Consider the following 24,226-nt stretch of genomic DNA (forward strand, 5'->3'; position numbering starts at 1 on the left):
AGGTGGCGTTTCCAATGGGAAGTCACTGCCAGTCACAGTGTAGCCAGTGCCGTCACAGACACTCACAAAACACTCAAAACTAAGTATAAACTAGACTACTGTTACCCTGCAATAAGGGAATATATATATATATATATATAAATCCTATTTTGCGTTTAAGCTCATAGTTCTAATTTCTAATTATATAAGAATGCTACCACCTAAGAGTAAATGTCAGTTAACTGATAATAAAAGGAAAATTATTCTGCAATTTAAGACATTTAGGGCTCTCTTTACTACAATCCGCATTGGTAATGCAGATTGTAGTGTGATATTACCGAGTGAATTTGCATTGCGAATTCAGGCAATATCACAGGGATTTACTACAAATCCCTTGCAGGGACAGAGCTTGCGAGAAAGCTCTGTCCCTGCGAATCCCATCCGCACACTAGTCACGGTATTTTCGCTAAAAAAAATACATTGACAAGTGCCCCTCGCATGCGCTGACCGGCCGCCGCTGCTACCCCCATGGCGCTAAGCCCCACTCCCGTCGCCAAGCCCGCCCCCCCGCGATGGCGGACTCCCCCCCCGCGACCCCCCCCTCTCCCTTAATTGCACTTACCTACATGCTCCGGGCTCTGGTGATGTCCTCCATGTCCTCCGGTCAGCTGACATCCCATACTGCACTGGGACCCTGTCAGGTGACGACCGGGCCGCAGTGCACCATGGGAGACCAGCTGACCGGAGGGAGGACATCACGGAGCCCCGATCACCGGTCCCTGGAGTCAGGTAAGTTTGGATTTTTTTACTTTTTTTACAGTGAATCAGTGTATGGTCTGTTTAGACCACACAGCTGATCACTGGGGCCGGCTCTGGGCTCTGCTCTCCCCGTCAGAGCGGAGCAGGAGTCCGGTAACCGGGGGAGACCCTGGATAACGCCACCTCCAGGTGGCGTTATTATCACAGGGCTTTCCCCGGTATTTTTTCACAATTTATTTTTAGTCACTTTGGCCAGATCACATTTCCATTACAATTATGGTAAATGCGATCTAATTACTAAAAATAAGTGATAATTAGGGCTTGGAGTAGAATTTTACAAATTCTACTCCAATTGCCCTTAACTGTAGGAGAAACTAAAATAATGTGAAAAGGGTGTGAAAACACACCTTTTCACTTTATTTTAGTAAAAATAATGTTAATAATTAGAGTCCTTAAAGAGAAGGACAATGAAACTGCTCAAAGTGCAGTTCTGTGCACACTACGGTCCATAAAAATATCAAAGAAACACAAACTTCCATTGAAGGCTTCTTTTAACTTCCATGAAAGTGACCAGTTTTTTTACACCTGTCAAAGTGGATAATGAGTTTTCTTACTCTCAAAACCAAAATGAAAGCGAGGGAATATCATCATCTACTGTACATCATAATTCGAGTTTTCAAAAATATTTCTTATTTGTTCAATACATGCTTTTTTTAATGAATATTCATATACTCGGGATGCATTGTGCATTTAATGTGCTTTAGATATCAAAACACAACCAAATTCTATGTACAGTCTGTATTTTGCCTTCATGGCAATATAATTCACATACTATGGGATTTATGTAATAGTGGGCTTGATTCAGATTTTGGCATAGAGTAAGATAGAGCAAGTGACTGTGTACCTGGACAATCCATGTTGCAATGCAAGGGTACAAATACATACATTATTTTGCATGTGGGGTAATTACTGGCTGCTTTTGCATGTAGCCCACAAATTTACACTGCAGTATAGATCTCACTTTGGACACGCCCCTCCCAAATCTAAATCTCTCTGCACATTTTACATCTGCCCCACCTGCAGTGCAGAATGATTTTACCAAGATGCACAGTTACATGCATCTGGAAAGTATTCACAGCGCTTCACTTTTTCCAGTTTGTTATGTTACAGCCTTATTCCAAAATGGAATAAATTAATTTTTGGCCTCAAAATTCTACACACATTACCCCATAATGATAATGTGTAAAAAGTGTTTTTGAGATTTTTGCTAATTTAATTAAAAAAAAAACTAAGAAATCACATGTACATAAGTAGTCACAGCCTTTGCTCAATACTTTGTTGATGCACCTTTGGCAGCAATTACAGACTCAAGTCTTTTTGAATATGAATCCACAAGCTTGGCACACCTATCTTTGGGCAGTTTCGCCCATTCCTCTGTGCAGCACCTCTCAAGCTCCATCAGGTTGGATGGGAAGCGTCAATGCACAGTCATTTTCAGATCTCTCCAGAGATGTTCAATCTGATTAAAGTCTGGGCTCTGGCTGGGCCACTCAAGGACATTCACAGAGTTGTCCTGAAGCCACTCCTTGATATCTTGGCTGTGTGCTTAGGGTCGTTGTCCTACTGAAAGATGAACCGTCGCCTCAGTCTGAGGTCAAGAGGGCTCTGGAGCAGGTTTTCATCCAGGATGTCTCTGTACATTGCTGTATTCATCTTTCCCTCTATCCTGACTAGTCTCCCAGTTCCTGCCGCTGAAAAACATCCCCACAGCAAAATGCTGCCACCACCATGCTTCACTGTAGGGATGGTATTGGCCTGGTGATGAGCGGTGCCTAGTTTCCCTCAAACATAACGCCTGGCGTTGACACCAAAGAGTTCAATCTTTTGTTTCTCATGGTCTGAGAGTCCTTCAGGTGCATTTTGGCAAACTCCAGGTGGGATGCCATGTGCTTTTTACTAAGGAGTGGCTTCCGTCTGGCCACTCTAGCATACAGGCCTGATTGGTGGATTTCTGCAGAGATGGTTATCTTTCTGGAAGGTTCTCCTCTCTCCACAGAGGAATGCTGTAGCTCTGACAGAGTGACCATAGGGTTCTTGGTCACCTCCCTGACTAGGGTCCTTCTCCCACAATCGCTCAGTTTAGACGGCCAGCCAACTCTAGGAAGAGTCCTGGTGGTTTTCGAACTTCTTCCATTTACGGATGATGGAGGCCACTGTGCTCATTTAGATCTTCAAAGCAGCAGATATATTTCTGTACCCTTCCCCAGATTTGTGCCTCGAGACAATCCTGTCTCAGAGGTCTACAGACAATTCCTTGGACTTCATGCTTGGTTTGTGCTCTGACATGCAGTGTCAAGTGTGGGACCTTATAAAGACAGGTGTATGCCTTTCAAAATCATGTCTAAACGACTGAATTTACCACTGGTAGACTCCAATTAAGCTGTAGGAACATCTCAACGATGATCAGTGGAAACAGGATGCACCTTAGCTCAATTTTGAGCTTCTTGGCAAAGGCTGTAAATACTTATGTACATGTTATTTATTTTTTTCTTTAATTACATTTGCAAAAATCTCAAAAAAACTTTTTACACGTTGTCATTATGAGGTATTGTGTGTAGAATTTTGAGGACAAAAATGAATTTATTCCATTTTGGAATAAGGCTGTAACATAACAAAATGTGGGAAAAGTGAAGCGCTGTGAATACTTTCTGGATGCACTGTATCTCTACTGTATTCCTCAAGCTAAATCAGGCCCAGGGTGCAGAGCGGGTTTTCTGAGCAGGCGGGATCCCCGCGAATGTGTCCCTTTTTTTATTTTTTTAAATATAGAAACCCTAAGGGAAATCCAGAATTCCATCTATCACAGTAATATATGATTTAAAAAATTGTGTTTTAAAGGAAAACAAAACTGACATAGCCCTGCTCTGATCACACTTGTTAAAGTTAGACAACTATTGTAACAAATGAGTTGTGCAAACAGACCCAGTCACAGGAGTATATAAGCAAACAGCTGATGTAAAAGAGACTAACCACAAAATAAAATGTGTTAAAAGAACATTTCTGTTTGCGTTTTAATATATTAAGTAAAGGAAGGTAGGAATAATAAGGGTAAAAACTGCCATTTATTTCCCTATATTTAAAGGTGAAAATTCAAAGATGTCACCTACATTAGAGAGAATATACATTCCTTTACTGTAGACAAAAATACACTCTTAGAATGTAAGCTCTTACGAGCAGGGCCCTCTAACCTCTTGTACTTCTCCCTACTTTAGTTTCATCTACTTCTTACTCACCACTAGGGCACCTAACACTTGGTTGCTTATGCTTTGTTGCTTATCTGTGTGTTATGGTCGCTAATGTAGCAATATATATTATCCATGTCCTGGTCCTGTAGTGTATTGTTCTGTAAGTCGCTTGTCTACAACTTGTTTATGTACTATGTAAGGCGCTGCGGAACATTTGTCGCGCCATATAAATAAATGATAATAATATTAATAATAATAGAAAATAAGTGTTACTAATATTCTCAAAATGATTGTCAATGGTCTTAAAAGAGCTAAGAATAGTGTTTGCTGCACCACCAGCCACACTTTGGGCCCTATTTACTACAATACGCATTTAAAATGCGGTTGTAGTGTGATATTTTCACCTAAAGAAATATCACAGGGATTTATCAAAAATCCCTAGCAGGGACAGAGCTTATGATAAAGCTCTGTCCCTGCGAATCCCCTCCACAGTCTAATCACTGTATTTTTCGCAAAAATTAGAAGGTGTCCGCGCATGCGCCACCTATACGCCAACCCCACCAGCACGAACGCCCCCCAGCTGACCAGTGTCACAGTGCAGGAGCCGGGAGACCAACTGATAGAAGCCCCAGAGGAAATCTCCTATCCCTGGATGCACTGATAGAAGCCCCAGAGGAAATCTCCTGTCCCTGGATGCAGGTAAGTGTTGTTGTTTTTTTTTAACTATTTTTTTTTCAGTGATCAGCTTGTGGTCTATTTAGACTGCAAAGCTGATCACAGGGGGCCGGCTGTGCTCTGGCTGTCACAGCAGAGTCGGGGAACCGGGGGAAAGCCTGGATAACACACTGTCCATGTGGCGTTATTATCACTGCTTCTTTTTTTTAACAATATAATTTTAGTAAATCTGAATTAAAAGTATGGTAAATGCGATCTGCATATTAAAAATATGCAAATTAAAGGGCATAGAGTAGTCAGGGCCGATGCAAGATGTGTCGGCACCCTAGGCAAAACTTCAGCCTACTGAACCGCGCTCACCCTCCCCCACCGCCACCATGACCTACTTTCCAGCCCCTCAGGTGACAGTGAGTAGGCGGCATCTTTGAAGTTCCACAGCCGTCACCTGCTTTTAGTACAACAAGAATGTCTCATTCATTTTTTTTGTAAAAATAATATTGATAAATAGGGCCCTTTATAACCAATCCTTGCTGACAGGTAAACTGTAGTTCTAGGTAATTGGAGAATCACAAATTAAGTTTAACTGTAAAAAGCAGACAGCAGAGAAAAATATGATAAATAGTAGTGACATTTCGGGAATCTCCAAAAATAAATATGAATTTTGACTGCTTAGTCAAACAAACAACAAAATCCAAGATAGCCTGTAATTGCTGCTGGGAGGTCGTATCAATTCTGGTGGAGTTCTCCTGTTTAAGTAATCGTTCAGGGTGGATCAATGGAAATAGCTTATTTAGATATTATCAATGCATATAGGGGCATATGTATCAAAGCTTGATGTGAGATAAAATTGTGAAATATACAGTCAGGTGCATAGATATTGGGACATTGACAGAATTTTCATAGTTTGGCCTCTATTCACCACCACAATGGCTTTGAAATGAAACAATCAAGATGTGTGCTTTAACTGCAGACTTTCAGATTTAATTTGAGGGTAATTACATCCAAATCAGGTGAATGGTGTAACTTTCACTTTTTAATACTTTGTTGCAAATCCTTTGCAGGCAATTACAGCCTGAAGTCTGGAACGCATAGACGTCACCAGACGCTAGGTTTCATCCCTGGTGATGCTCTGCCAGGCCTCTACTGCAAATGTATTCAGTTCCTGCTTGTTCTTGTGGCATTTTCCCTTCAGTTTTGTCTTCATCAAGTGAAATGCATGCTCAATTGGATTCAGGTCAAGGGATTGACTTGGCCATTGCATAACATTCCACTTTTTAGCCTTAAAAAACTCTTTGGTTGTTTTTGCAGTATGCTTCGGGTCATTGTCCATCTCACCAATGGTTTACATCTTGTGGTGAACCCTCAATCTTCACTCAATATTCAGTCTTCTCTTGATTGTTGACTTTGACACATATACACCTACCTCCTGGAGAGTGTTCTTGATTTGGCCAACTGTTGTGAAGGGGTTTTTCTTCACCAGGGAAATAATTCTTCTGTCATCCACCACAGTTGTTTTCCGTGGTCTTCCGCGTCTTTTGGTGTTGCTGAGCTCTCCGGTGCGGTTTTCTCTTTTTAAGAATGTTCCAAACAGTTGATTTGGCCACACCTAATGTTTTTGCTATCTGTCTGATGGGTTTGTTTTGATTTTTCAGCCTATTGATGGCTTGCTTCACTGATAGTGACAGCTCTTTGGATCTCATATTGAGAGTCGACAGCAACTGATTCCAAATGCAAATGTCACACCTGGAATCAACTCCAGACCTTTTACCTGCGTAATTGATAATTAAATAACGAGGAAATAGCCCACACCTGTCCATGAAATGCTTTTGAGTTGATAGTCACATTACTTTTGGCCCCTTAAAAAGTGGGAGGCACATATAGAAACCGTTGTAATTCCTACATCGTTCACCTGATTTGGATGTAATTACCCTCAAATTAAATCTGAAAGTCTGCAGTTAAAGCACATCTTGTTTGTTTCATTTCAAAGCCATTGTGGTGGCGAATAGAGGCCAAAATATGAAATTTCTGTCAATGTCCCAATATTAATGCACCCGACTGTATATTACCAACCAATCAGCTCCAAACTATCATTTCTTAAACACAGCCTGCAAAATGTAAGTTAGAAGCTGATTGGTTGGTGATATATATCTCACATCAAGCTTTGATACATATGCCCCTTAATGCGATATCACATCATAGTTCACAAAATTGTGATTAGACTGAAAGATAGTGGGATAGATAAAGTCTGGCTAAAGTGTAAGAGACAGAGGGGTAGATGTATCAAAGTTGGAGAGAAATAGTAGAGAGATAAAGTACCAACTAATAAGCTCCTAACTGTCATTTTACAAACACCAGTGGGATGTACTAAGATTGGAGAGAGATAAAGTGGACGGAGATAAAGTACTAACCAATCAGTTCCTGTCATTTTTCAAACACTGAATCTGTAAAGTGACAGGAGCTGATTGGTTGGCACTTTATCTTCGTCCACTTTTTCTCTCTCCAAGGCTTAGTACATAGACCCTCCTATCTGTAAAATGAGAGTTAGGAGCTGATTGGTTGGCATTTAATCTCTCTCCTAGGCTTGATACATCTCCTCCATAATGTTATTGTTGATGTGTAAGCTTCAGTGAATTGTTGGCAAACACTGGAATACAATAAAAAATATAGTGGTTGCTCACATCAGTTTAATGGAATTGCACAGGTGCTTGTAAAGGGCGGGGTTTGCTCTGAACCATAGAAAAAAAGGGTGTTCCCTCCAGCACACTGCAACAATATCAGCAAAAATACTTGAACCCTACATAATAATAGACATTCAGAGGTATTAGTTGCATACATTTGCAAATATATGATTAAGCGCCATGCCAGTGTCAAGGCTCCTCTATACCGGCGACCCTAACATTCAGTATCACCTTTCTTTCCTTTTTTTGTGTGATGCCCTGGGGATGGTCCTTGGCTGGAGCTTTTTGAGGTGCCCTGTGCCGCAGACGCTGGCCCGGCGCTTAATCATATATTTGCATATGTATGCAACTAATACCTCTTAATTTCTATTATTATGTAGGGTTCAAGTATTTTTGCTGATATTGCTGCAGTGTGCTGGAGGGAACACCCTTTTTTTCTGTGACTCACTGGAATACTGCAGGATGCTTTTTTGTTTAATGTATTTATTACAGATACTACTTGTAGCATCTGCTCGCAAATGATACAATGATTTATAATAAGGCTGATACCGTAAAACCAATGCATAGTCATTTAGACTAAAATATTGCATATGGGACACAAGCATCTCCAAGCAAAATACAGAATGAATAGCAATGCAATGTAAAGGACCCTTGGAGTAATAATTTCAGATGGCAAGCATGAAGCACAGTTCTGGATTTCCAACCTCCAATAAAACATTAATTCAATAGAAAACATTGAGAGAAAGGCTACTAAAATTAGGAATGTGCACGGACCCCTGTGTTTTGGTTTTGGATCTGTAACTTCTTGTGTTTTGGATCTGAATTTGGTTTTGCCAAGACCACCCCTTGCGTGTTTTGGTTTTGGATCTGTATTTTTTTTAAAAACAATTGATAAAAACAGCTAAAATCACATAATTTGGGCTTTTTTTTGTTCCTACAAAATTATTAACCTCAATAACATTAATTTCCACTCGTTCAAAGTAAATTTTGACCACCTCACAGCTCACAATATTGTTTTCATCTGGTTTAAGCCCAATATTTGCACCAAGTTAGCTGGCTGACTAAGCTAAGCAGCAGCAATGGGCGGCACAAACACGTGGCAGTTCAACTTCCAACATGGCACATAAGGAAACATATGTTTTCATTAATCAAGAGGCCTGAGGAGGTTGGAGTATGTATGTAGTTGAAGGCAGGGATTGGAAGAGTTGATTGGTAGTAAATTTAATTCAATATTTTTATTCCAAAGCAAATTTATGAGGGAGGAGGGGAGAGCATGGGTGAATAATATGTTTTGCCCACAAAATCAATATGGTGGTTCAGAATATTTTCTTAAAATTAAAGGGGCATGCAGGAGATGCTGTCTATGGCCATAAACATTTCTGGACATTTTTGGCATTCAGCAACCATATGTCAAAGATTGCAGCAGCAGTGGCAGTTCAACTTCCAACATGGCACATCAGGAAACAAATGTTTTTATTATTAAAGAGGCCTGAAGGAGTTGGAGCATGTACTGTATGTAGTTGAAGGCAGGGAAAGGAAGATTTGATTAGTAGTAAATTTAATTGAATTTTTTTTATTCCGAAGCAAATTTATGAGGGGGAGGGGAGGGGTGGAGGGAAGGCATTTTCAAAAAATATGTTACTCATTCACATCAGTCCTTGCCCCAGAAGAATCCTTGAGCACTATGCCTGCTGCTGCTGGGAGTGGATTTTAATCCCAGAAGGGGACCAGGAAGACTACTAGTAGCACTTTAAAAAAACAATTGACTGTTAAACAATCCTTTGCAAGGGGGAGCAAATATGGCAGCAGTCAACCAGTTGCATAGTGGATCACTGATGCCATAACATCTATGCTGGTATTAGATGTGCGTCCAATATCCGCCAATAATTCAGTGGGTTTTAGACAGTTAATTGAGGTCCTGTGTGCCCCGCTATGAAATCCCATCAAGATTCCACTTCACTAGAAAAGCAATGCCCAACCTGTACAGGGACATAAAAAAAAACTTCATTAGTGGCCTCCAAAATGCCGTTGTACCCACTGTCCACTTAACCACAGATATGTGGACAAGCTGAACAGAGCAAACACAAGATTTAAGATATAAGGTTTAAGTCATATGTTGTGTTCTTCTTCCCAACGGTCACAGATCTGAAGAGATGCAAAGAGCTGTTGGTAAGAAAATTGCCAGCTCAAGCGGCACGTGATGCAGCGATGGCTTCTCCTTCAGTTTCTCCAGCAAGTGCATCTGCCGAGAAAAACTAAACTTTCCCAATGGGCCCACTGGTGATGCAGATGAGTCAACACAAAAACTTTTTGGATGGATGCACTGCAGATGACATAACAGGGAGAGGATTCCTAGATGGTTATGGTTCCTACCTCTACTTACCCTGGCTTTACAAAGGGTACAGATGACTTGACAATTGTTTTCTGGATTTGGGTAGAAATAATTACATACATAAGAAGTGGATTTTTTTGTCTTGTGCCAGGCATGACAATAGGCTTTTCCTTATCATGGGCAATAACTGTATCTTCCACTGGTGCCTGATTTACACAAACAACATCCTCAACAACAACATACTTATTAGCATCAGCTACACAAATATCCTGCTCATTCTGGTGCACTAACCGCAGAAGCATCCTTGATTTCTATGTCAGCATGTTCACTTGTGCTTACATCATCATAAGAGGCAGAACCAACAGTCATAAATAAAAGCCAAGGCCTTAGCCTTTCCTTGCCAGTTCATATGGTTAAAGGCATATTGACAATTTTATGTCTTTCTGCAGCTAACTTTCCCTTTGATGTTTTTTCTTTAACACTGTAAAAGATTGTTTCTTGATTTTTGATGCCCTGACTTAAGCCCTGTATGCCCTTGGGCATCAAACTTAGTAGATGATGTAGATGGATTAGTATCGTCATGACTGGTGGCACTGGCAGCAGCTCCAGCACTAGTATGTGGTTCCTGCCCTCCTCTCAACTGATCGTTCTCCATATCAACAAACACGAATGAAGTGGGGTACAGCACACACGTCAATGTGTACCAATTTTAAATATTACACTGCGGTATCAATGACCTACAGTGTCACAAGATGTTATATGAATAAGAAAAGAATAACACACTGCACTACTACATAGGGGGGCATCCAATTAGCTCTGAAAAATTTTCGGCCGCAAAAATTGGTATTTTTCGCGATTTTTTTATCATGCTATCCAAATAAACCCCATTTATTACAGCCGAAGATTTTCTGTTTTTCTAACGAAAATACATAGGATCCGTGAAAAGTCATGGATGTATGTATTTTCTCTGCCCCGATCGGGAGAAAAACACCTTCTTATCGGAGATTTGGTTTCGGCTGCCTGAGGCAGGTGATACAACATCCCTGATAAGTGCCGGCTTCGGGGCTAATTGGATAGCTCCGGGTGAGGTAATTGGCCGCAGTAACTTACCGCGGCTAATTGGATACCCCACTTAGTGTCACAACATTATTTATGAATAAGAATAACACACTACGATACCACTTACAGTGTCACGAGATTTTTTATGAATAAAAGAATAACACACTGCACTGCCACTTCGTGTCACAAGATTATTTATGAATAAGAAAAGAATAACACACTGTACTGCCACTTCGTGTCACAAGATTATTTATGAATAATAATAACACACTGCGATACCACTTAGTGTCACGAGATTTTTTATGAATAAGAAAAGAATAACACACTGCACTGCCACCTAGTGTCACAAGATTATTTATGAATAAGAAAAGAATAACACACGGCACTGCCACTTCATGTCACAAGATTATTTATGAATAATAATAACACACTGCGATACCACTTACAGTGTCACGAGATTTTTTATGAATAAGAAAATAATAACTCACTGCACTGCCACTTAGTGTCACAAGATTATTTATGAATAATAATAACACACTGCGATACCACTTACAGTATCACAAGATTATTTATGAATAAGAAAAGAATAACACACTGCGCTGCCACTTAGTGTCACAAGATTATTTATGAATTAGAATAACACACTGCGATACCACTTACAGTGTCACAATAAGAAAGGAATAACACACTGCGCTGCCACTTACAGTGATGTCATTATGTATTATATATAACGCTTGTTATTTAGCACTTTGTTGTGGTCTTGTAGTCAGCGTGTAGACTAATAATTTATTCACGATTGAGGAAAGAAGTGAAAAGTTGAATATTGGACTGCTCTACCACTTACAGTGTCACAAGATTTTTTATGAATAAGAATAACACACTGTGCTATGACATATAGTGTCTCACAATACGTGAACAATAAACTGCGGTCTGCCCGGCAGTGTCACCAAACAATAATAGTGCAGCTAAGTTGCTAATGCACACACACACAAAAAAACACTTATTTTTTTACACTGGGGAAGAGCACCCCTGAACGAGGCAGCAGCACCTTGATGAACAACACAGACAGCACCCCTTTTTTATGGACAACAAAGCACCCCTGCCTAGTGCGGACAGACCACCTGCAAAGTCACAAATGCGTGGACGATAAACTGCGGCAGTGTCACCGAACATTAATAGCGCAGCTAAGTTGCTAATGCACACACACACACACACAAAAAAAAAAAAGTACTTTGATTTTTTTTTACACTGGGGAAGAGCACCCCTAATTGACAGAGCACCCCCCTGGACAACACAGCACCCCTTTATAGACTGCAGCCCTAGCCTGATGGACAAGCCAACACAGCAGCAGCCACAGTTAATTCACAGGACAAGTGACACAGCAGCTGCAGCACCAACTGAAGGAAGCCCCCCTTTATATACTGCAGCCTAAGCCCCTTTATGGACAACACAGCAGCAGCCTTTGGGTCAAGACCCCGACTGGACACACACACTGAGTGACTGACTACGTCTGCTAGCTCCTCTCTCCACAGCGTGAGTGAAAATGGCGCAGATCGCGGGGACCTTTATATAATCCTAAACCTGCGAGAATCCGACAGCAGGAGGATGACTTGTTTTGCCTCGTTTTCGGATCCGAGTCAGGAGGGAAAACTCGAGCCGGATTCGGATCTCGCCTTGGAACACAAAGTTTGGGTGGATCCGGTTCTCGGAGAACCGGACCCGCTCATCTCTAACTAAAATGGGTTTAGTTAATGTAGTTAAGCTCCAAAGAGCTGAAAGTCAAAGAAAGTAGTAGCAAGTAATAGGATTTATAAAACAGTGGGACACTATTTAGGGAAGAAGACCAAAAGGTAATACAATGAAGAATGTTATATGGCGATAACCAGCAATGATTATATTTTACTTATTACATTTTATTTGTAGGGTGCCACAAGTGTTCCGCTGCGGCATACAGAGATCAAAACAATAAGACTATACGGAATCGATATGAATTACCGCTGGACCCCTGGCTGGCGGTTCAAATCCCGACAGCACCTGCCCGACAGAAGAGGAAATCCCGATCAATCCTAGGTAAGTATTCACTAACCTAATCTACCCCCTAACCCTCCTTTAGGGTGCCTAACCCTAACCTCACCCCCCTGTGCCTAACCCTAATCCCCCCTTCCCCGCCGCCTAAACCTAAGTCCCCCGGGGGGGGGGTGCCTAACCCTAACCTCCCCCGGGGGTGCCTAACCCTAACCCTCCCTCCCCTTAGCCTAACTCTAACCTCCCAGGGGGATGCCTAACCCTAAGTCCCCCCCAGGAGCCCTAAACCTAACCCTCCCCCCCCGCAGCTGCCCGCTGCGGCGCCCGGCATCCGCTCGATCAGGAGGCCGGGCGCCGGTCTCCCGACGTCAGTCAAATGACAGGTGTCTAGATTTAGACGCCTGTCATTCATCCCTAGTCGGGATAACAATATCTGGGAACCGGAGGTCGGCATTCCGTCCGCCGGCTTCCTGAACGTATACCGACTATACAGGGTAAAACAGTACAGTACAAATAGCACTACCAATCTTGACACAGCCACTGATGCAATGTGTGCAATTGAAATGAAACCTGTAGCTGTCAGTGTGGGTGCAAATGACACGTCTAGTTCTCCTGAAAAAAACAAAAATAGATGATTGGAGTCCAGGGGCAGAGAGCCCAAGGAGCATGTGTAGCAGGTGTGCAAGAGAGGTAGGTGATGAGAACAGGAGGGAGGAAGGCAATTGAGGGGGTCTTATACAGTAAGCAAATTCAAGAATGCATGAGTGAAACATATGGCTAGTGTTATAACGAAGATAAGAAGTAATAGGAAAAAATACAACACACAAAAATAGTAGACTATTTGCACATGGAAGGTTATTTCCTGCTGTCAAATTATGTTCATATCAATCAAATAAAAGAAATAAATAGAAAAAAAAAATAAGTTTAATAACTTATATGCTTTTAGAATTCAGAAAGCCACAGTATGATGATCCCCCTAATAATGGTAACTAGATTTGTTGAGCCCAATAACAGTCTATAAGACACCTTTGATGGCTTCATAAGAATAATTTATTTATAAGGAATGATATGTCATTTGCTATTTGTAGGATGCACTCACCCATTCTTGCGTGTGAAGAGTCCATGTAAACATTTTCTATCCTCATTGGCATTTTCTTTGTGAAAACTAGAAAGAATGTTTTGACATTTGACAGGTAAGAAATCATTTTTTTCTATAATCAATGTATCTTAGTTTCCGTGTAATTTGGAAAGTACAAAATAGGTTATATGTAAGCTAATTCGTACATCACGGAAATGTGACAGAGGTATAGTAAGCAAAATCTAAAAATTACGGGCAGTTTATGTGTGAAAAGTGTGGGTACACTGCACAAATGCAGAGTTGAGTGTACGCCAGTTTGTGTGGCTTATCTTGTATGTATGGATTTTGTATGGATTTGCATTGTGCATGCTCAGAATGCGTAAGGACATATATGTGGCTCGGCAGACCCACACGTTTTTGCACATATAAAACATTATGACTGGAAATGTGTAACGGGTGCGAGGGGGTAAATTACACATGCAGAGTTCAGTAATGGCTGGGTCACCCATGCAGACTGCACATAAGAGTATATATTTTACACGTACTATAGGGTAGGTGCAAGTACACCATAATGATGATGATGATTTGTAGTGGACCAGATGCACAGGCAGCCAATGCATCTTGAGACATACAAATCTGCATCATCATTACCGACTTTCTGGCTGCCCCATCTGAGAGGGTTGGCAGGAGGCTTGTGCAGTCAAGTGGGAAGTGTGGGGGTGTGATGATGTCATTATGGCCCCACCCCCTTCTATGCAATGCAGTGTATTACCGTCATTGCAAACTGTAGACAGCACCACAATATGCCATGACGTACACTATTTTGGGGGCATTTTTTTCAGTAATGTATGCCTTTTTTATTGCCAACTGTGCATCCAACACATCGTATGTAAGCTGCTAAGCACACAGATTTAATTGCAAGTTGACAGTATCCTCCATCTGTAGGACCTGCATGGTTTTAATCCGATGTGCATCGATGGTCTACTGCATGTATAACAGGGAACATGATTACATTCTGCTGTCATGGGACACAAGTATATGTCTGTTTTGTCACAGCAAAAAATCTCCTACCACTTTAACATCATCCCTTTTATTAAATAAAGCTTTTCAGCTCTTCTTCCAAAATAGTGTTTGATTTTAGCCTCATCTATTGCTTAAGTTATTCATGAGAGCCAGGGTATAGTGGGGCTGGCTTTGTTACATGTGGAACTTTTGTATGTTTCATGAATTGATTTATGTTGGATAAAATACACCTAGAAATGTACTTCTCCAATGAAATGCAACTGGAAGTCACAAAACGCGTCACAATAAGGCATGAGATGAGACCCGATCTATGCCAGCTCATAGCTGACACAAACATCAAGACCTTTTGTGATGTGGAAATAGACATGTGCCCATCTGACTATAAAGGAATGCCCCTAAAATTAAGCCTTGTCAACTCCTTTATTTTATTTCTATAGCCTCACTTTGCAAATTGAAAACATGTTTTTGTACTGCTCCGCACACTAGGCGCACCGTTGCACTTACTCTGCATTTTGCAAGGGAATCTGGTGACAATGCTAAAAGTGACACTATTGAACCTTCTGTGGTGGATAATACTTCCATGGAAATGTTTATGATACAATACACCAGGATATGAATAAGGACACCACTTTTTTGGAGCCGCAAGCAGCAGAATGCTACACATAGTGGGAACACCACAGGGGTAAGTAAGCGGAGATAGCAGCCCAGGGTAAGCCCCTTGCAGTGCCCTCCAGGACCAAACCTTCCCTTCCTGAGGCTTTGACAAAACATGTACTGGTATGAGCCAATAAGACCACGTAAATAGCTACACAGAAACACAAGCCTTGCATACACTACACGGAGCCTGGCTATATACAGTCAGGTGCATAAATATTGGGACATTGACAGAATTTTCATATTTTGGCCTCTATTCACCACCACAATGGCTTTGAAATGAAACAAACAAGATGTGCTTTAACTGCAGACTTTCAGATTTAATTTGAGGGTAATTACATCCAAATCAGGTGAATGGTGTAGGAATTACAACGGTTTCTATATGTGCCTCCCACTTTTTAAGGGGCCAAAAGTAATGGGACAATCAACTCAAAAGCTATTTCATGGACAGGTGTGGGCTATTCCCTCATTATTTCATTATCAATTAAGCAGGTAAAAGGTCTGGAGTTGATTCTAGGTGTGACATTTGCATTTGGAATCAGTTGCTGTCGACTCTCAATGGGCTCTATTTACTTCAATCCGCATATTGAATGCGGATTGTAGTGTGATATTACCGAGTGAATTCGCATTGCGAATTCAGGCAATATCACAGGGATTTACTATAAATCCCTTGCAGGGACAGAGCTTGCTATAAAGCTCTGTCCCTGCGGATCCCATCCGCACTCTAGTCGCGGTATTTTCGGAAAAAATACCGCGACTAAGAGCCCGCGCATGCGCCGACCGACCACCGCTACTACCCCCCACCGATGCTAGGCCCCGCCCCCCAGCGCTAAGCCCCTCCCCCTGCGATCGCGGACCCCAATTTATTTTTAGTAACTTAGGTCGGATCACATTTCCCATTACAATTATGGGAAATGCGATCTGATTTACTAAAAATAAGTGATACTGGGAGTTGGAGTAGAATTTTACTAATTCTACTCCAATTGCCCTGTAGTAACTACAGGTGAAACTAAAATAATTTGAAAAGGGTGTGAAAACACCCTTTTTCACTTTATTTTAGTAAAAATAATGTTAATAAATAGAGCCCAATATGAGATCCAAAGAGCAGTCACTATCAGTGAAGCAAGCCATCATTAGGCTGAAAAATCAAAACAAACCCATCAGAGAGATAACAAAAACAATAGGTGTGGCCAAATCAACTGTTTGGAACATTCTTAAAAATAAAGAACGCATCGGAGAGTTTAGCAACACCAAAAGACCCGGAAGACCACGGAAAACAACTGTGGTGGATGACAGAAGAATTATTTCCCTGGTGAAGAAAAACCCCTTCACAACAGTTGGCCAAATCAAGAACACTCTCCAGGAGGTAGGTGTATATGTGTCAAAGTCAACAATCAAGAGAAGACTTCACAAGAGTGAATATAGAGGGTTCACCACAAGATGTAAACCATTGTGAGCCTCAAAAACAGGAAAACCAGATTAGAGTTTGCCAAACAAAATCTAAAAAAGCCATTACAGTTCTGGAACAACATCCTATGGACAGATGAGACAAAGATCAACTTGTACCAGAGTGATGGGAAGAGAAGAGTATGGAGAAGGAAAGGAACTGCTCATGATCCAAAACATACCACCTCATCAGTGAAGCATGGTGCTGGTAGTGTCATGGTGTGGGCATGTATGGCTGCCAATGGAACTGGTTCCCTTGTATTTATTGATGATGTGCCTGCTGACAAAAGCAGCAGAATGAATTCTGAAGTGTTTCGGGCAATATTATATGCTCATATTCAGTCAAATGCTTAAGAACTCATTGGACGTAGCTTCACAGTGCAGATGGACAATGACCTGAAGCATACTGCAAAAGCAACCAAAGAGTTTTTTAAGGCTTAAAAGTGGAATGTTATGCAATGGCCAAGTCAATCCCCTGACCTGAATCCGATTGAGCATGCATTTCACTTGATGAAGACAAAACTGAAGGGAAAATGCCCCAAGAACAAGCAGGAACTGAAAACATTTGCAGTAGAGGCCTGGTAGAGCATCACCAGGGATGAAACCCAGCGTCTGGTGATGTCTATGCGTTCCAGACTTCAGGCTGTAATTGCCTGCAAAGGATTTGCAACAAAGTATTAAAAAGTGAAAGTAATGGTGCATACACACGATCAGATTTTTCCTTCAGATATGAACGATAACGATTTAAAAATCGTTCAGTCGTTCATATCTGAAGGAAAATCGTTCATATCTGACATGCCTGAACGATGGACGATCAACGATGCGCGTTCCCGTTTGTCAGATAACGATATCTGACATCTGATGGGTTTGCAGTCAGACTTGGACGATTCCATTCATTTTAATGCAGTCAAAAATCGTTCAATCGTTCAAATCGTTCAAATCGTTCAAAACTTTGGTCAAATCGTCCAAATCGTTCACATCGTTTAATCGTTCAGTCGTTCATCTGACAAATCTGACAAGTCTGACAAATCTGACCGTGTGTACGCTCCATTAGATTTAGGATTGTTTAGTTTGTCCCTTTACTTTTGGCCCCTTAAAAAGTGGGAGGCACATATAGAAACCGTTGTAATTCCTACACCGTTCACCTGATTTGGATGTAATTACCCTCAAATTAAATCTGAAAGTCTGCAGTTAAAGCACATCTTGTTTGTTTCATTTCAAAGCCATTGTGGTGGTGAATAGAGGCCAAAATATGAAAATTCTGTCAATGTCCCAATATTTATGCACCTGACTGTATATATATATATATATATTGATTGCAGCTCTGAAGGAAACCTTTTTAGTACCAGTGATCAGTGGGGATAATTCCCCCCTTGTCCTCCAGGTCCTCTTCCTCCATATGAGCCATAAGATTTCTAAAATAAATATAACTGGGCAAATAAGGATTTGACTACTTCTGTTTTTTTATGCAAAGTAGACCTATTACTAGCAGATTATTTGAACAAGGAAGTGTGTTTGAATATAGAGTGACTTTCACTGCCAAAAACATTACCTGAGCTTTATAAGAGAGCAATACGGAACGGGCATTGTTTGCATTTACCAACGTCATTCTTCACACAGCTATTTCATTACAGTGCATAACAACAAGCTATCAATAGAGCTAAACTTTAAGTTTACAGTGTGCTTTGTTGTCAGAGTTTTAACATGGAATCAGTTTATTTCCTGTAATCTAAGCTCTTCTTACCTTTACCTTACTTGTTCAGTCAGTCACAGCTCAGTATGGGCTCTATTTACTACAATCCGCATTGGTAATGCAGATTGCAGTGTGATATTACCAAGCGATAAAGCTCTGTCCCTGCGAATCCCCTTCGGAGCCTTATCACGGTATTTTCGCAAAAAATACCGTGATTAAGTGCCCGCGCATGCGCCGACCGGTCGCCGCTGCTACCCCCCTCCGGCGCTAAGCCCCGCCCACCGGTGCTAAGCCCCAACCCCCGCGATCACGGACCCCCCGCGACCCCCCCTCCCCCCCCGCGAACCCCCCTCCCTTACTTACACTTACCTGCATGCCCTAAGGCCTCCGGTGATGGTCTCCATTCCTCTGGTCAGGTGATCTCCCATACTGCACTGGGGCCCGATCACCTGATGACCGGGCAGCAGTGCACTGTGGGAGACCAGCTGACCGGAGGGAGGACATCACCCGGAGCCCCGATCACTGGTCCCTGGAGTCGGGTAAGTAGTTTTATTTTTTACTATTTTTTTTTCCTTTTTTTTACAGTAATCATCTTGCGGTCTGTTTAGACCACACAGCTGATTACAGGGATCGGCTCTCAGCTCTGCTCTCCCTGTTAGAGCAGGCCAGGAGTCCGGTAATCGGGGGAGACCCTGGATAACGCCACCTCCAGGTGGCGTTATTATCACAGGGCTTTCCCCGATAATTTTTTCACATTTATTTTTAGTAACTATAGTCGGATCACATTTCCCATTACAATTATGGGAAATGCGATCTGCTTACTAAAAATAAGTGATACTTAGGGGTTGGAGTAGAATTTTACGAATTATACTCCAATTGCCCTGTAATAACTATAGGTGATACTGAAATAATGTGAAAAGGGTGTGAAAATAATGTTGATAAATAGAGCCCTATATGTGGTCTGCAAAATTCTAAAATGGAGCAGGGCTGAAGCCAGTTCTGGGACACAATGATTGATCAGGCTGCAGTAAGATGTGATTTGTCCAATGAGCTGTACCCGAACACCCAAGCTAAAGTTAGTGGCATACTGGCACTCACAGCTACAGGAAACCATCTTATCTGTGCCTTCTACCTGCAGGTGGTTGTATAAAAGTCAGGTTCCTATCAGACTAGCACTAAACTGTGAATAATGTAGAGAACCTAAGCAGTGGTGGGCAAATAAGAGGCATCTTACTCTCATCATAGACGCAGCAAAACACCACTCACAGTGTACCAGAGATGCAGGCTGCGACTTTCACTGCACAGGAATTAGTTTTAAACAAATGCAAAGTCACATAGGAATCACAAAAGAACTTGGAGTGAGAAAGAGCTGTGGCTGCTGTATCGTAGGACTTTGTATACAGATTCAGACTAGGTCGCACAGAGATATACAAATGTCGCACATCAAATTGATCAGTGTAATCTAGCAATGTAGTTTTGGCGTTTCTAGTTGTTTTATTTCTGCTAATAACATAAGATGCACATTGTGGGTGTGTCTGAGTCACCCGAGAACTGGCGCCCCGAGAGGGGCTGTTTGACGTGACTGAAGTCATATCTGTATCCTCAATATTATATATTTGCACCTGCCTCTGCATGTCTGTAAATAATATGGCTTTCTCAGGGGCATGTGTGACTGTTTGCCGATCTGCATGTATTCGGGATTGTGCCTTTTCAGGCACAATTTGGTGCAAGTGGCAGAATCACTCATGGGCATCAATACGAGCTCCCATTGTTCTGGGCATGTGCTAACTGATTTCATGCAAGATACGCTGTGATAACTGGCGTAGTAATAATTCTTCATCAGCGCACACAAGTGTGGTCTTTTTACAATGCATCACATGAGGACAAATAATAGTAGGCGTATAAATCCTCAATTTAAAAAAGCATAAAATACAAAGCTGTTCTCCTAAATCCATAAAATGACAGTTTAAACTCACCCTGTGAAATGTAAGGTTGTGTATCTGTCGGTTCGTCCGTTCTTGGAACAGGTACAGGAGGCCGACTCATTGCTACTGAAGTGGGTTGTGTAGCATCACAAACTGTGTCATAAAGTTTATTAGCAGCACATAGGTGATAGGGATCTTCTCTACTGCTGTCATCCTCTTCCCAGCTGTCCAGGCTACTTCCTAGCAATTGACAATGTCAACATAAAAGATAAAAGCATGAACATAAATAATTTACTTGTTGATAGCTGGAATTGTGATATTTAAATATAAGTCAAGGAACAACAGGCCAGGGCTACCAGTTGGAGAGTCCTTGCTTAACAACCCATAAGTTGAAAAGAGACATTCATTAAATAGAAGATCATATCATTTATTTAAATAAAGCATAGGCTGATAGCCTATTAGCAGAGAAAAATTTTTGGACGCAAAAAACGTGATTTCAAAGATTTACGGGTGTTTTTCAACAATTTTTTTCCAGCGGTATCCAATTAAACTCCGTTTTTTATGTCCAAAAACTTGTCGCTTTTCTCACGAAAACACATAGGATCTGCGAAAAGTCACGGACCTATATATTTTCACTGCCGCACTCGCGGGAAAAAGAGCTTCTTATCACAGATTTGGTTTTGCATTCCTGAGGCAGACGAAACAAAATCCCCGATAAGTGCCAGTATCGGGGCTAACTGGATAGCACCGGGCGAGGTAATTAGCCCCGGTAATGTTCCATTCTACCCCCATTCTACCTCCCAGGAAACATTGGCTATAGTCCCCTTTGGTTTATAGCTCTTTCCATGTCAAAGCTCCATGTGAATATGTGTTTTTTCAACCCTGGCCTGTACTTGGGTGCAGTGTCGGACTGGGGCATGAAGGGCCCATCAGGGAATGCAGTGGTAGGGGCCCAATCTTAAGGGGTGTGGTCAGACTCCAGAGGGGTGTGGCCAGCCACCACAGAAGGACTTGGCCAACCATTAGAGAGGACATGGGTGCTTTTATTAATGAGGGGACAGGGCTGGGTCAGGACCACCCACTTTGATTGGCAGAAGGGCTAATCTTGGGGTAGTTTTCATAGAAACAAAACAAGCACCCAAGTTAATACATGATCGCAAACCAAGTTACTGACCCCTAAAGGAAGGGGTGGGGCCCTCAGGCTTTTCCCCTTTACACCTGTGGGCCAGGACGATTCTTGCTGGGGGCCTTACAAAACGTCTAGGTATATCATTGTTTTGCTAATCCAGGAAAAGTTATTTGTTATATTATAAAAAAAAATTATTATGATGATTTTTATTATTATTATTATTATTACTATTATTATTATTATTATTATTATTTAAAAAAAAAAAATACAAAAAGTAGCTTACCTTGTAGGATTTTGCGTAGCATTGATTCGTTCGAGGTTAGAGTATGTGGTTCCAGTGATGGATCATTAATTCGCATCATATCAACATCTGCAGTGAAATAAGTCACAGTTTATGTTACATATCTAATTGAAGATGGTATTAAACTACTTGACTATAACAGCATAATAACAATAATAATAATTTGTAATAAAGCCAATGCAAAGCCAGCCATGTGTCTAAACTTTCAGCTGCTTGAGGCAGCAACTGAAATAAAGCACTACCATATACCAATTGCCAACACTATTTAGATAGAATTGCACAGAAGTTTTATGCACTCAAATACCAATATTGCAACTTATAAGAATTATAACAACAAGCTGTACACCACTAATTTAGACTGATGTAAACTTAGAACACTGTTATTAGCAGCACTAATATGCTAATGTTACTAGAAAGCCCTTCCCTGGTCTGAAATTGGTATGATATCTCAGCAGTCGAACTGCCGTCTGTCAATAGACTGACAGTGGCATCCCGATGCCTACAGTCCCAACAGGGGAACGGTAAGTAATGTTCCCCTGCCCTATTCACCCCCTAATCATCCTTTACTGTACCCTAACACTAACCCTCCCTACCCCACACCCTAACCCTCCCGGTAAGTGCCTAGCCCTCCCCCCTTAGTACCTAACCCTAATCTCTCCCTAGTGGTGCCTAACAGACGGTGTAATGGTTAGCATTACTGCCTCACAGCACTGAGGTTGTGGGTTTGATTCCCACTATTGCCCTAACTGTGTGGAGTTTTTATATTCTCCCTGTGATTGCATGGGTTTCCTCCGGGTACTCCAAAAATATACTGGTAGGTTAACTGGGTCCCAACAAAATTAACCCTAGTGTATAAGTGTGTGAGCATGTGATAGGGAATATAGACTGTAAGCTCCACTGGGGCAGGGACAGATGTGAATGGACAAATATTCTCTGTAAAGCGCTGCAGCATATGTGTGCGCTATATAAATAACTGGTAATAATAATAATAATAAATACCCCTAACTTCCCCTGTCTGGAGCCTAACCCCAACCTTCCCCCTCCCGCAGCTTAACCGTAACTCCCCCCCGGGGTCCCTAACCCTAACCCTCCCCCCACGCAGCTAACACCTACCCGGCCCCGCTATACTTACAATCGGGCTGTTGGAATTCCGGCACCGGTTTTCTAACGCCGATCGGGATTTCGGCAGCCGGCATCCCGGCAGTAGGTATATTAACCACATCATCCCTGGTGTACATCTGTGTGTCCCAATGTGCAGGACTGAGACGCCCACTTTCAGTGCTCCTCAGTGACCCTCAAATACTGCTTGGTGCGTCTTTAGACCATCGCGCCATTGGAACTTGCACCTGCTCTATGGCAGGTACACATTATCCTTCTGAATATTGCCTCCTATGTAAACACAACACCAGCAACACGCATGTGACACTCCCATAGGGTGCAACATCTTCGTGCGTCCAATTAACTTCTGCTACTGTGCGCACAAATCTGTACTGCGACTCTGTACATAGAAATCGGGATACATGTGCGGTGCAACTCAGATGCATGCGCAGGTGAAAAACATTGCTTCATCGTGTCCGATATCACCGCTGCGACCGACTCAGATCAGGCCCACTGATAGGGCCGCACCTAAGCATATGCAAGTATAGGAGATACACATTTCAGTCACATGTCAGCTTATGACGGAAGAGCCATAATGTAACTGGGCATTCCCATCTACACACACGTTCCGTGAACTGCGGGCTATGCAGAGTATAGGCTGATGCAAGTCCACCCTAGTGATCGTGACAATGACAAACCAAGTGTACAGATGGCGTCAGGCAGACCGCAAAGTGTACAACTAAGCATACAGGCACATATACGCATCTATGTCCATGGGAGCATCTATGGCTGACTTGAGTTTAGCTCAGCATCAGGCACATTTTATTCTCCTGTGTTTTGATGGCAGAAAGTGTTTTCCTAACAAGACATTCGTGTTACCTGTCCTGCTCGCAATCTTACGCAGAAATGTCAGACAGTTCACATGCTTCTGTGATGCAGAAGAGAAACTTGATGTGTTCAGTAGCCAGAGCTTTGCATCACCAAAAGTAACTCCCTTGTCACAGCACTGATTTTACAGCAAATACCCGTTACAGCTCTATAATACCTTGATTCTCATGTCTTTCCCCAAAACAAAAAACTTAATTGTCTACATACTTAGGGACGCCCAGAGGGTGGGACGGATACAA

General features: G+C 41.9%; 1 protein-coding gene across 1 annotated transcript in view; it reads right to left on the reverse strand.

The window, feature by feature from the left end:
• The window catches only part of PIK3AP1 (phosphoinositide-3-kinase adaptor protein 1), a 134,648-nt gene that overhangs the window by 15,255 nt on the left and 95,167 nt on the right, over nt 1–24,226 (reverse strand). Inside the window, exons 9-11 of the mRNA XM_088475820.1 lie at nt 21,984–22,070; nt 20,623–20,811; nt 13,852–13,917 (exon numbers count right to left, since the gene is read on the reverse strand). Of these exons, the coding sequence (XP_088331946.1) occupies nt 13,852–13,917; nt 20,623–20,811; nt 21,984–22,070 (342 nt within the window). The remainder of the gene's footprint in view (nt 1–13,851; nt 13,918–20,622; nt 20,812–21,983; nt 22,071–24,226) is intronic.

The sequence above is a fragment of the Taudactylus pleione genome, unplaced genomic scaffold (genome assembly GCF_031769625.1).
Source record: "Taudactylus pleione unplaced genomic scaffold, aTauple2 ptg000016l, whole genome shotgun sequence".
NCBI lineage: Eukaryota > Metazoa > Chordata > Amphibia > Anura > Myobatrachidae > Taudactylus > Taudactylus pleione.